The sequence below is a fragment of the Camarhynchus parvulus genome, chromosome 3 (assembly GCF_901933205.1).
Source record: "Camarhynchus parvulus chromosome 3, STF_HiC, whole genome shotgun sequence".
Classification (NCBI taxonomy): domain Eukaryota; kingdom Metazoa; phylum Chordata; class Aves; order Passeriformes; family Thraupidae; genus Camarhynchus; species Camarhynchus parvulus.
In genome coordinates this window covers 69,117,788-69,131,114 of record NC_044573.1, presented here as the reverse complement: position 1 = coordinate 69,131,114, position 13,327 = coordinate 69,117,788, and the positions used below count along the sequence as shown (strand labels likewise).

The following is a 13,327-nucleotide window of genomic DNA, read 5'->3' as shown; positions in this document are numbered from 1 at the left end:
CTTTATTCAAAGTTTCTTTTCCTTTTCTTTCTATCCACCCTGCAGTATCTGCTATTTTTCCTTACTTATTTTGTAACTTGGTCTGTGCTGCATTACCCAGTTCTAGCTTTCTGCTTAAAGAAACAATTCCTCTACATCCATAGCTTGCCTAAGAAAAAGGAAAATAAAAACAAAAATAGCAGTCTACCCTTGAGACAGTCTAAAGCCAGGAGACTTGAGTCTGTCAGCACAGAACTCGTCCATCTGGAAGCCGCCCTGGATCCGCCTGGCATTTTTAGATTGGGTAAGGCAATGGTGCATTCTCCAAGATATGACTCACCATGCATTTTTAATAAAAAGTTTGTGTTGAATTTTACAGCCCAGTAAGAATGCCTGAAATAATCAGGAAAATGAACAGTTGAAAACTGTTTAAAATGCAGGCTTTTCTTCCCAAATTATTTCAACTAATGAGAAACTCATTGCATTCTAACAGCAACCACCTCAAACATCAGTTTCTTGTGCCGGCTCGGGTGCAATTAGCAAGAGACTTTGGGAAGGAAACTAAACAGTATAGCAGAAACTCTGCCCAGCAGCCTGCTCTGAAAGACACAAACCACATATGCCTCATTTTCCCACTCCAGGCTCCTGTAATCTTCTGGAGTGCATTATAGTGCTTAACACTGTATAAGATAAAACACGACTGGAAATTGAATGTTTGTCAATTTTCACTTACCTAAAGCAAATTGTCTTCACACATACCCTCATAGTTTTACAACTGTGTGCTGTAGATAAGTCACCACTGACAACCACATGGGAAGAAAACTGTTTTAGGGATACCTCACTCCAGATTTATCAACTCTAGAAGTACCCCATCATATCTCCTCCAACATTATCAGAAATGTTTACTTGTCTTAAACTCAGTCATAAATTTAATAAATGTTACAACTGTGGATTTAATTTAACCCCCACTTCTATGAGCAGCATTGCTGGGCTCTTCCCTTTACAGCACAAGACATGAAATGGGAAGTATTAGAATAAAACCTCAACTACCTCCAGGTATTTAATACTTTATAAGGATAGAGGAGGTCAAAACATTTTGCCTGGGAAGTGACATGAAGCAGAAAGTGATGGTTTGTGCTGCATGTTATTTCCTTCAGCCAGAGCAAGAAACCAGCCCAGAAATGAGAGGTGACACCTGCAGGAAAGGCAGCAAATGTCTCCACGAGCGGAAGTGAAAAAATGCTACCAATTCACATTGAAGAGAAAACCAGGTATCTTTAAGGGCACAGGGGAACGTATTTAAAAAAAACCACACCACATTTTCTGAAGCCATGACTCAGACATTGTTCCATATATAGATTTATGCCTCTTCCTCTGTTCCTTCCCTTAAGTTAATTTTATAACATCTATTTGGCAAAACATTCAAGGTGAGTCACGAAACACCAAATTACAAGTTCTGCTAAAACAAAGCCATGCCAAAAAGCACTGAAGAACAAAAGAATCGTACCTCATCTATATTTTGTTCAAATCCAAAGGACCAAATAAGCAGGGAAAGTATCTTAAGGTCAACACCGTATTTATGTGTGTTCCCTTAAAGCCTTCACTAGATAATTAGCTCACAAAAATAAGTTTGAAGCTGTTGCTTATCTGAGAACTCTTTTTACAAAGTCATTCCCCTGAAAAATAAAAAATTGTATTTGAAGTTTCCTTTCTTCTGTCAGGATTCCACACTACTATAAAAGCTTCACCTTCTCCTGCAGATTTTTTTTTCCAGGAGTCTCCTAGCCAAAAAGGACATCATGATCATAGCCCCAGGTTATGAATTCAAGAGTTATGAAAACAAGAAAATCTCTGAAAGCCTTTTGGGTTTAAATGAAAACTCCTTTTACGCTCTATAGAAATGCAGAAACGCTTTGACAGACAGCCTACAATTTGGAACATCTCTAATTCTGAATGACAATTAGTACTTGTGCAAACATGGCAAGAATCTGGCTTTGAAATGAATTTACAGGAACTTAAAAGCATTATTTGGAGCATGCACAAAGTGTTCCCTTCATCTGTAAAAACAGACATGATGCAAGAGTCTGAATGGTCCCAGATTGGAATTTTGCAAAAACCACAAAATATGCTTAGTATTACAACAGGAACAAGTGTTTGTATCTGACTCCATGCTGTCAGGGCACACTAATTGTGACATAAAGTTCATTTACTTTTTATTGTGGACATTTTAGTCAAGACAATAAACTGAACATCTGATGAAAAAGCACAGAAAGAAATCTCTATGAAATGGATTTCACAAAAGCCAGTCAAAACAGCAAATGCTCAAGGGCATCCTACAATCTCAATCAGACAGTTTTAAAGGAGGCAAAATTGTTTCATTAGGTCAACGATGTTCTAAAAGTTCAGACAGTAAGTCCTTCAAATATCTATTTCCATATGTATTTAGAAGGATTTAAGTAATTCTTATTAAGATCATTATTTCAATCTGCATGGTTTGCAATGCTTCCAATCACAGGAAAATAGGGTTTGAAATGACCTCTGGAGTTTACTTATTCCAAACTGGTCAGAGCAAGGTTAATCCCAAAGTCAAATGAGGTTGCTCAAGGCTTTGTCCAGCTAAATTTTAGAAGCCTTGAAAGGATGGAGATAAAACAACCACCTCAAGTGTCTTTTCTGATACTGAATTCTCATAATAATTTTTCCACATTATATTCAGTGGGAATTACCTCTGTCCTAACTTGCAGGCATTGGTTCATAATTTTTCACTGTGCCTCCAAGGAGAGTAGGTTGTTCTCTCCAGGCTACACCTACTTCTTGCACACCATATGCATCAGCCTCCCAACCACCCTCAGCTCTCCAGTTCAGTGGCATTCCCTCTGCATTTGAGGGGAGGGAGGAGCAAAACTGGACACAGTATTTTAGAGCCTGCCTGTGAGTGCCAGGCAGTAGGAACAACCACTTCCCAGGACCTGCTGGCTACTGTCCTGCCCATGCTCCCTGGCAGACAGTAAGGTAGTTCATTACTACTTCAGCACACCAATCATCCCCCACCCCATTCACTGGGGAGCTTTTTTAAGTACTTGGTCATAATCTTGAGCATTTGAAGAAATCAGTGTTATGTGAGCATCCCTACCTGCCCATCCTCCTGCTTCACTCCCAATAGTTCTTCCCCTGTACACCCATTTGGCTGAAACATGCCAGAAGAGCAGCATCTCCAAAAGTAAGAGCTGTATATTTTTTATTTTTAGGGTTTTTTGTAGAGTCAGCACTGAAGCACTCAAATCTCAGTCCTTCCAAGGAAAAGACTTCAGGACGGCCCTAACACTTACCCTTCTAACTTGATGGCTAGCTGATCACCAAATATCCAGCTTGGAAGCAACTACAGCATGTGCTGGGTCTCACAGAGTTAATTGATAGTAACACCACCATCGGTATTTGAAGAATTTGAGAAGGGATCAGAGGCCTTACAGGAGTTCATGAAAAGCAGTCTGGGATAGCAGAAAAGCAAGGGATAGCAGTTGCTGCCATCAGGAGACAAAGCACCTGAGGCAAGTTCACAGAAAGCCAACACTCACCTCCACTGTTATCAACACAGTCACTTGAAGGAGTAGTTTGGATTTCAGAAACACAAAGGAAATACTCTTGGTTGTTCCCACATATTCACAAGTACAGGCATAATCCTGGGAACCCAGCTACATACACAAATAAAAAAAAAAGTTAAATCAAGAGAGAAGAGTCAGCAATACAACCTCAGCTTTTTCAAACACCAAGGTCAGGATTTACCACTTCAGTCACTGCTCAGAACTGAAAAACCAGGATACAGCAGTGAACAGCAGAATCCAGCAGCTCTGTGTTGATGGGAAATCAGTCCAGTCTCCTTGCTGCATGGAGATGGCAGGCTGTGCCTTATTGTACTGACACCACGTCTCCTGTTTCATAAACAGCTTTATTTCATCTGCTGTTTATCCAGCCTGAGGCTTTCTGTTACTGGTTATCTACCAGGGCAGGTTTTCTCCTACAACCTACGTATTAGAAGCTATTTACATTACAATCCATACATCTACCTTATAGTTCTCTCTCAGTAAGGATGAAGTGCTAAGACTGAAACAGCAAACTCTTCCCACAAAATAAGCATCCATTAAGGTGATGAGCACATGAAAACAAGAGGAAGCAATTTTATATACTCTTAATTGTGCTTTTACTTGACAACCCCACACTGTTAATTTTTATATATACATCCCTATAGCACACAATGATTTAAAAAATGCCTTCAAGATCTCCTCAACCTGAAAAGGGTGTCAACTAACATCATTTCCAATTCCCCTACTTCCTGACCCCACATCCTTATTCAGATACTGGTAGGCTGTAAAAGCAGACCCTGTTATACTTAGACTTCTGATAATGTGAATGTGTCAATGTAGTGGTTTTAGTATAATCTTCCCCTTCACAGACACTCTCCTTCCCTGTGCTGAAGGATGAGATGTATTTTCAGTAACCTGCAGGTCAGGCAAAGGAAGCCCTGTATTTGATTTTCAAGAGCAAAACAGCACAGTTCATGATAATTTATCCTTAATTAAAAGGCTACATTCTGTCGTTTGCACTTCTCAAGAAAATCTGCTGCCGCTTTATCTACCATACCCAGGAGAGCATGGGATTAACATATTTGCTTTTATCTTCATGGCTTCAAAAGCCTTGCTCACCTCAGCACTTCCACTGCCCCACTTGCAGCACAGCATCTCATTCCACCTGGCTTCTGAACAGCACCAACTCAGCTGAACACAGCAAGATGTGTTGTTCGGGACACTGAGGTTTCAAACAGCCCATGGCCCACCCTGCAGACACTCATGCAGCTTGTAAATCCTGCTAATTTTGTCAAGTCCTGTACCAAAATCTCTTAACAAAAGAATATTCTTCACTTAACCTCTTTGGAAAGGGAAACAGACAGGCTCTGCTTTTCAGGAACGACTGCTTTAGTCACTTACAGAGACCAGAGTTTGACAGTGACTCCAATCTAAGGCTAAAGCAGCGACCCTGCATGGTCTCTCTCTACTCATTCTCATTTCACCACCTCTTCCCCTGTGCTGGTCTCACAGTTGTGCTGCTCCAGGGTGTGTCAGTCTAGTTTGCTGCCAAATCAGCCAGCTGGTTCTCTTCCAGCTGGACTCAGCCTTAGCCAGTGTCTTGGACTAGATCATTGTATGGACACATGATCACTAAACCTGCCAAAAGGGGAGATTAAAGAACACACTGATATCTGCATTATCCAGGGACTGACCATACCAAGAAATGATGGATCTAGCATTCTCCTGGCAGTTTGTTCTAGCAATTAATAACTTCCCTGACAGAAACATTTAGATGTTAAAATGAGTGCAAATAGCAATGTGATTTACCTCAAGTTTTAGGCAGGCTTATTCTACTTAATCTTGCATTTACTGGTTTATGATAGTGCTAAAAAAGCCAAACTACATAAAAGCATTTAAGTGATGGCAACATTGCACGTCCAGCCCAACTGCAAGAAATCAGGATACGGAAGAACAGATGCATACTTTTATATACTGCACTCAGTCCTCTTCTCTAGGCATACACATTATTGAGAACAACCAAAACCAACACCTACAGAAATACAAAAGGCACCTCAGTAACAGGTTTTAGCTGTTTAGAATCTATTTTCTCTTTAAAGGTATTATTAAATCAATAAAAAAATTGCAAATTAGAGGTACAGTTTAAAAGGAACATTCGGCTGGCTTAAAATGGATTGGGAGGGATTAAAAAAAACCTTTAAAGATTCAGAAAAAGAATGCTGTGAAATAACCAGTTTGGTTGATCAGGAATACTTAGGGAGAACAATTAATATAGACACACTGAAGAAACTTATGAAATTACAGCATGGATCTAGTGCAAAGTAACTGCAGGTTAAAACAGAAAAGGAAAAACACTCTACATTCCTTGACTCCTGAAATTCAGTTCCATCCACTCTCTTGCCCAGGAGGTAAGGACTGCAGCCAGTGAGGCCATCCAGCTTGCTGACATGATGGCAAAGCTGGCACAGGAGTTTCTCCCCACCAGGCAGCTCGTCAGCTCCCGGCAGGCTCACAGCCACTGGAGCCAGACACAGGCACTGCACAGCTCCAGCGGCAGCCGGGAGTTATCTCTGAAGCACAGCCTGGAACTGCACCCACGGTGTGACAAGGGAGATTATACGCAAAGCAGCCTTACAACAAATCTGCTCAGAGCTCAAGGTACAAGTTCAGAGTTAAGTGATGAGATTCTTCCCCACTTCACGAAACTAGTGGTTTTATTTCTTCAAGCAAAGAGGGAGACCCTTCTCCCTGAGTGCCAAAGATGCATTGACAAGAAACAACTTGAAACATTCTGACAAAAATGTTTGCTTTTATATTTTTCCTGAAAAATGAAGAAACAGGGGGAAATAAAAATGAAGAATGAAGAAACTTGGGGAAATAAAAACACACTAAGAAGAATGAAGGTACACTGGTATGTTACCAATAAAGCCACAATTGAACAGAAGAGCCAAAACTGGAAGACAAAAAACTTCTGTTGGGTCCAAACTGACAACTGCTGTAAGTGCGCTGCAGCTGATATCAGTGTCAGTAGCATCCTCATCCTCCTCCTGCAGCCATCAGCTCAGTCTCAGTTTTTGGACAGCCAGCCTGGCTGAAAGCTGATTCAGGAAGACCGGGAAGTTTCAGATCATTTGGTTCATACAAGCAAGGGAAGAGAAAAATGCTTATTGGTCAGAGTAAGCAAAGGCTCAGACTTAACTCCAGTGCCAGCTTAAAAAGATCGACATATCCAGAGTCAAAAACATTTGACAAAGGCCAACCACTTAGTAATTTTATCAAGGACGCAGAAACTGATGACTTAAAAGTCTTCTTTAAATAGTAAGTCAGGCAAGTTTCCAGGAACTCTAGCAAAACTGCTTTATTTAAAATTAAAGTAAAAATCATTAATAACTGCCATCCACAAAAACCTATTCACAGCTGCTGCAGAAGCAAAAATAATGAGATTGCGCAGCACTGCTTAATTCCAAAACCATTTGCCTCTAATGACAAAATGTACCATGTTCACAGGGATTTATTTACTGTTAAGAAACAGTGCAGTCTTAAGCCATTTAAATAATTTAAAGCAACACTTTATCTAGTTAAAACTAGAAAGCAATAACATTCATTTTGAGTTTCTTCAACAACAATGTCAAATCTAAACTCAATTTGCAATCACAAAGTTCTTCAGCACTAAGTGGAAAGCAACTGCAGCTCTCATCTGTAACACCACAGCTCAGCACTGCACAAACTGCTGAAATTACAAGAAAATGCTTCATTTTTTAAATTATTCAAAATATTATATTCTAATTTACTCCACTGAAAGCAGTCCTGGCCTAATACAGATTTCACAGAAAGTTCTGAGTTGGAAGGAACCCACAAGGATCATTGAGTCCAACTCTTAAATAAATGGCCCATACAGGGACTAAACTCGTAACCTTGCTGTTTTTAGCACCAGGCTCTGATGAGCTGAGCCAATCTCAGGGTCATGAGCACATTATAGGCAATAAATATTCCTTTAAGAAAAGTGAACTTAATATTCTAAATTACCTCATATTATACTCTCTACAGTGTACATCACCCCAAAGTGGAAAGATTTAACTCATTTGGCAGACACACACATACTGCAATTTTTCCTTCAGCCTGATTTAGGACTCTGGCAGTGGCAAGACTTAAATTTTTGTTCAAAAATATCTACAATGCATCTTTTTTTTTTGTTCAAGATTTCTGAAAAAGAAGTATTTAATTCTGATTGTATATGAAGAAAGTCAATTCTGCATGGAAGTAGTGAAGTAAAACACAATCCCACCCAAAAACTCTTGCTGGCATTAGTCAGAGAAAGTAAATAGCCATGCTGGTGAAATGAAGTCTGAAGTTTATGCTGGGAAACAGGGAATAATTTAGGGTGAAAGGACACTTATTAACATAGAAAGAGTTCACACCAGAAAAGAGGCAACTGGAAAGGCAGTTTTAGTGCTTCAGTCCTGCTGTCACCAGTGCACCAGGACAGCCATGGGTGATGCTCAAGCAGAGTTGTGCTCCCACCACCACAGCACTGGGGAAATCTGTTTCCTACCACCCCACATCCAAAGTAAGGGACAGCAAAGGCTCAAACACCACCTCCACCAAATGCTGGGAACATTTTAGATCATTAGCACATTCACAACTCAGAGCAGAAACAAAAAACAATATTATGGAAAGAGAAAGCAGAATGGAATTTAGCTACCTTACCAATTACAGGATGCCAGTTAAAAAAAAAGACAAACAAATACCCACTTTAAAAGGAGCAGAAGAAAAAGGTTAAGCCCCTGCCAAGGCCCAGAACACATTTGAAGTGCCCAGGTAGCTATCACAGCTGATAGAAATCGCTACAACCCAGACCCACTAGCAACAAATTTCACCTGATTGACTCACCACTTCTGTCAAGATGATTTGAGTCACTTTAAGCTTTTTCATTGCTGCTCTTTCCTAACAAATCACTTTTATCAAGCCAGGTTAAGGAACTACCAGACCAGCAGTCACATGTGACAGCAGCTCGAGGAAGCAAAATGAATGGGAAGAGCAGAGCTGTGACAGCCAGAGCAGGACAGAGCAGCCACCTCACTTAGCCCCAGACAGCGCAGTGTGCCCGACCACACATTTCCTGTGTTTATGCAACAAAAACCCACTAAGGGAAAAAAAGCAAGCACAGGCAGACAATGGAGAAAGCCCGTGAAGGTGAGGGTAATTCGAGGGCAAGGTCCTACCTAGCTGAAACTAAAGCTCTTAAGAACTGTTAGAAAAACAAAAGAAATCAAGACGGTAACTATAATTCCACCCCTGCACAAAGTTAACTCTTGAATAACATGAAAAACTCTTTTCAACAAGATGAAAACATGATCAATACTAAAATAACTATCCAGTAAGGATGACCAGCATCTGGAATGACTGGCACATGATTAAAGTACATGTAGAGAGACTTGTCAGTATGAAGCCACCAAATAATCACCCACCGTTTCTCAAAAACACAAAGAAGTCTGGCAGAACAAGGAGCAGTTTCAGGGTAAAAAAAACTCACGCTGAAAGGATGTATTTCTCCCACTCATTCCAATATATGTTAAACAGGGATTCCCACTGTCACAGAGAGTGGTTGGCAAAAACCACAAGGCTTTTTTGAGCCCCTGAGAGATGGACAACCACGGACTTGAACTATGTATAAAAAAAGATCTGGTGAAACCACAAACACCTCTGAGAAAGTTCATAAATCACTTACTGCCAGACTAGAGGTTTTTATTAAAAGAAAAAAAACAAAAAAAAAGAAACAAAATAAAACTTTCCACTACAAACTTGCCTTCCATATCCTTTTCCTCCCTACCTGTCTCCACAGTCAGGACTGTCAGCACAGCAGTTCTTACATTCTTGGGGGAAAAAAACCCAAAAAACAAAAAAGGCAAGAGCTGAGCTGACAGAATCTCTAGCACCTTTTGAAGCAATCTCTGCTCAGTCTTCACCTAAAGCCAGGATCCATCAACTCTTCCCAGTTACTGTAATTTGGTTTCCCAGTAGCTTAGGCATGTATCTTCCAGAGTCAGTTTTACATCACCCTCCCTTATGGTTTTGTCTACAAAAAGAAAATGGTAGTACGAAATCACTTTGCTGACCACCACAGGTACATCTGGTCAACATCAGGCTCATCAAGTACCTGAGTGCAGAAGGGTTTAACAACCTGAACTTCTGATAATCATTTTATTCTACAATAAAGCCTGAAGCTCAACTGCACATCCCACCTTACATATTTCCTGGTAAAAACAGCAGCAGCAGGACTCTTCACCTATCCTACCCCATTTGCTTGGGGGTGTATGGAGTAGATTTTTGGTTGGGGGATTGTTCTGTGAGGGGGTTTTTGTTTCTTTTTGAATTGAAGAACAAACCCTGAAGTAATGTTCTAACAGGTTCTTGGAATACTACTGAGGAATATTGAAACTGCCACTGTCTCCACACCAACATGTCAAAAGTATTAAGTCTGCTTACAAAAACCTCCTAGATTGTTTTCTGTTGCCAACATGAAACTAGCCAAAGGCTTCACTCAAGTTTAATGTTCAAGGAACTTACTCTGTTATATACTTATTCTGTTGGCGATGAAGAAGTATGTCTGGTTTCGTAAAGTACCCCAAAATTATAATTTTTTCTGAAGAGAACATGTAGCAAATTCAGATATACTAACCATGGGAACCACAAATCAAAGTCTGCATAAATTTTTGGAAATAAAAAAGATGGGGAGATGCATATAGCTAAGAAGATACTGACAGATGTTCAGTGGATTGCAGTTTTCCACTGTGGCAATTTATCAGCTGCTGCTGGAATGGTTCCTTCTTAGTTATAAAGCCATATGACAGTTAGCTGGAAGCTAATCTCTCCAAGTTAATATCAACCCAAAACAGCAAAAGACAATTCAATAAATAAAGTCTTTTCTACCTAGAATATCTGAATACATTTTTTCCCTTTAATCTGTTTACCAAGCTGTTTCTAGAGTCGTACATACATGATTACTCTAGTGCAGAAGGAACAGAATTATAATGACAGGGCTCAAGGGTGTCACTGGACATTACCAATAACTTTATATGGTCTTGTGTGTGTCACCTCTGATCACATCTCCCTCCCCATCCTTCAGACATCTGAACGACACGTGCTCTTGAAACATTAATTTCCAGCTACCAGAAGAACATGAAAGAACTTGTTTCCAAGGCATTCTGTACTTCTGCCCTTCTCCTTTTGGTTCCTCCAGAGTCATACTGACTGTTCTTACTTCTCCATAAATCTCAAAAATCCTTGAGTTCATCAAAGATGCCTTAACACTCTCCTCTAAGCCACCTCTTACAAGTAAAATCTCTTCCACAAGCTGACATAACAGACAATCTCTTATCAACAGCCAGCTCTACCATGACACCAGTAATAAAATAATCAACTAATGACTTCTCAAGATAAATTGGGAGGCAACTACAGTGAGTGCAGAGCAAGCTACAGTTACTTCTTTTTTCGCTCTTATTTTTAGAGATGTTTATTGTACATTCCTCACCCCTTTTGACCACAATAAAGAAATACTCGGAAATCTGAATAAAGGACAACACCTTCAGAGAAAATCTGTTTAAAAGGTTCTGGGATTATTATACACTCCTTTCTAGAGCTTGGTCACCATCCTGGCAGGAACTGCTCTGTAACTGCACATACACACAAATTGTTATGGTAATAAATAACCCACACAACAGCAATACTCACAGTCTGTGCACCCCCTCAGTTAAGTCATATCTAGAACAGTAATAACATGCTCATTATGCTCATCAGAAGAGGATTTCCTTTCGAAAAGGAAACTTAAGAACAAAAATACATAAAACCATGTCATAGAATAATCACATACAATCATGAACTGGACTCAGTCCCTATACAGTGTTCCTAACTGTACTAACTGAGTATACTAAGCATTTTAATAACCCAAACCTACCATACGTCAATCCTGAGGTATTTCACATTTCAGTATTACAGCCTGAGTTCAATATGTTTAATTTAATATGTTCAATGTGTTTAATTAGCACACTAAGCCTTTATGCTTTAGGAACTACCATCACAGGCCACTGTAATGACCTGGGCAGACATTTCTCACTTGCAAATAAAACAATGCAGCCCGAAAAGAAATTAAGAGCAAGTCTTCTTACCTATTCTGAATAATCACAAAAAGCATATAAAAGTGAGATGTTTGGCTTCTACCAGAATCTAAAACACTAATTTCATTTTCTATTTTCAGATTTCATTTTAAGTGTGCTTTGACCTCCTAAGACAACTTCCACTGAGATGAACACACTGAAAGCAGATCTTGATAATCAGCAGAACACCAGCCAGGAGGAGCGCATCTTACTTCACTAACTGCACGTTTGATCTGCACGCCGTGCACTTCATTTCCATTCACAACGGGGAGGCAGAAAAGCTATCCAAAACCCAGGTACCCTTCCACTGAAAAAGCTTTACTCCTGTTCTGATGGAGCACGTCTGCACACAGCAGCATTAACACACAGGACACTGAAGCCGCTGCCACCCGCGCCCTGAACAGCACAGCAGAGCAGGGTGGAGGTATGAGAGACAAACAAACCGATCCGCGCATCGTTCTGGACCCCGGTGAGGTCCGAAATCTCTATAAAGGGGAAGTTGCTATAAGCAAAGACGGCTCTCAAGAGCGGTGTGTAAGTTCACTCGTTGATACTTCCCTACGCCGACGCTTACACTAAAAACCAGACCCATCACAAATGACTGCTCCCAGTGTGAACCTGAACTGGCACATCCTTAACACGGGAACATTCCCAGGGGTTCTACACTCACTCTCTTTAAAATACAGTGAGTGCTTCCGCCTTGGTGGAGAAACGGGCGAAGGCGCAGCTCAAATTGACGCTGAGTGGGGAAAAAAAAAAGGCGAAAGGGCTGGATTTAGCCATAAAAACTTTTATGCTTCACCAAGCCACTCCCTCCAAGCAGCACCAGGCATTGCTGTACACCTCGCTCTCCCCACCGAAACCCACGGAACCCCCCCGCGCCTCCTCCCAGCCCGGGCCCCTCCGCAGCCCCCGGGACCGGCCGGGCGGGACGGGGCGGCTCCGGCCTCTCCCGGGAGGGAGCGCTCACCGAGCACCTGCCGCACTCGTCGGCCCGGCAGCTCCTCCACCGTGCCCCGGGTACCGGCACCGCTCCCGCCCCGGGCATCTCGGGGGCTGCCCCGGGCCCCGCGTGTCCGCACCCTCCCCTCAGACAAAGGGCGGCGAAGGCGCCCCCGAAGAAGCGGGAAGAGGGGGCCGGTCCCGCCGCCCGCCCCGCCGCGCTCACCCATGCTGCGACCGCCCGCCCAGGCTCGGCGGAGCGGCTCCTGGTCCCGCCGACACGCTCAAGCCGGGCACTGCGGCTCCATCCGTAGCGCTACGGGCGTGGAAGGGGCGGCTCCGAGCCGCGGGCGGCCCGGGGCAGAGGAGCCGCTCGCCCGTCCCGTCCCGCCGCTCCTGCTGCCGCCTCAACCGAGCTCCGGCACCGGCGGCTCAGCCCCGCCCACGGCGGGGGGCGCCAAGTCCCGCGAGAGCCGCGCGCCGCCACCGCCCCCACGCCGTTGCCAGGCGGGGGTGACGTCACCATCGCGGCTCCGCCCCGCGAGCGGAACTCGACCCGCCCCCAGACCCGCCCCTCAGGGCAGGCCCCGCCCCCGACCCTGGCACGCCCTCATCGTCCCCCTCGTTAGACCTCGCGTCTGACGCCTCGCCAGCCTCTCAGCGCTCCTCTCA

The 13,327-nt window shown here is 42.6% G+C and overlaps 1 protein-coding gene across 1 annotated transcript in view; it reads right to left on the bottom strand.

Moving 5' to 3' along the window:
- CD2AP (CD2 associated protein) overlaps positions 1-13,093 on the bottom strand; it is a 74,224-nt gene extending 61,131 nt beyond the window's left edge. The window contains exon 1 of the mRNA XM_030945022.1: positions 12,882-13,093. Within this exon, the coding sequence (XP_030800882.1) occupies positions 12,882-12,885 (4 nt within the window). The 5' untranslated portion in view covers positions 12,886-13,093. The remainder of the gene's footprint in view (positions 1-12,881) is intronic.
- Between the last annotated feature and the right edge of the window lie 234 nt (positions 13,094-13,327).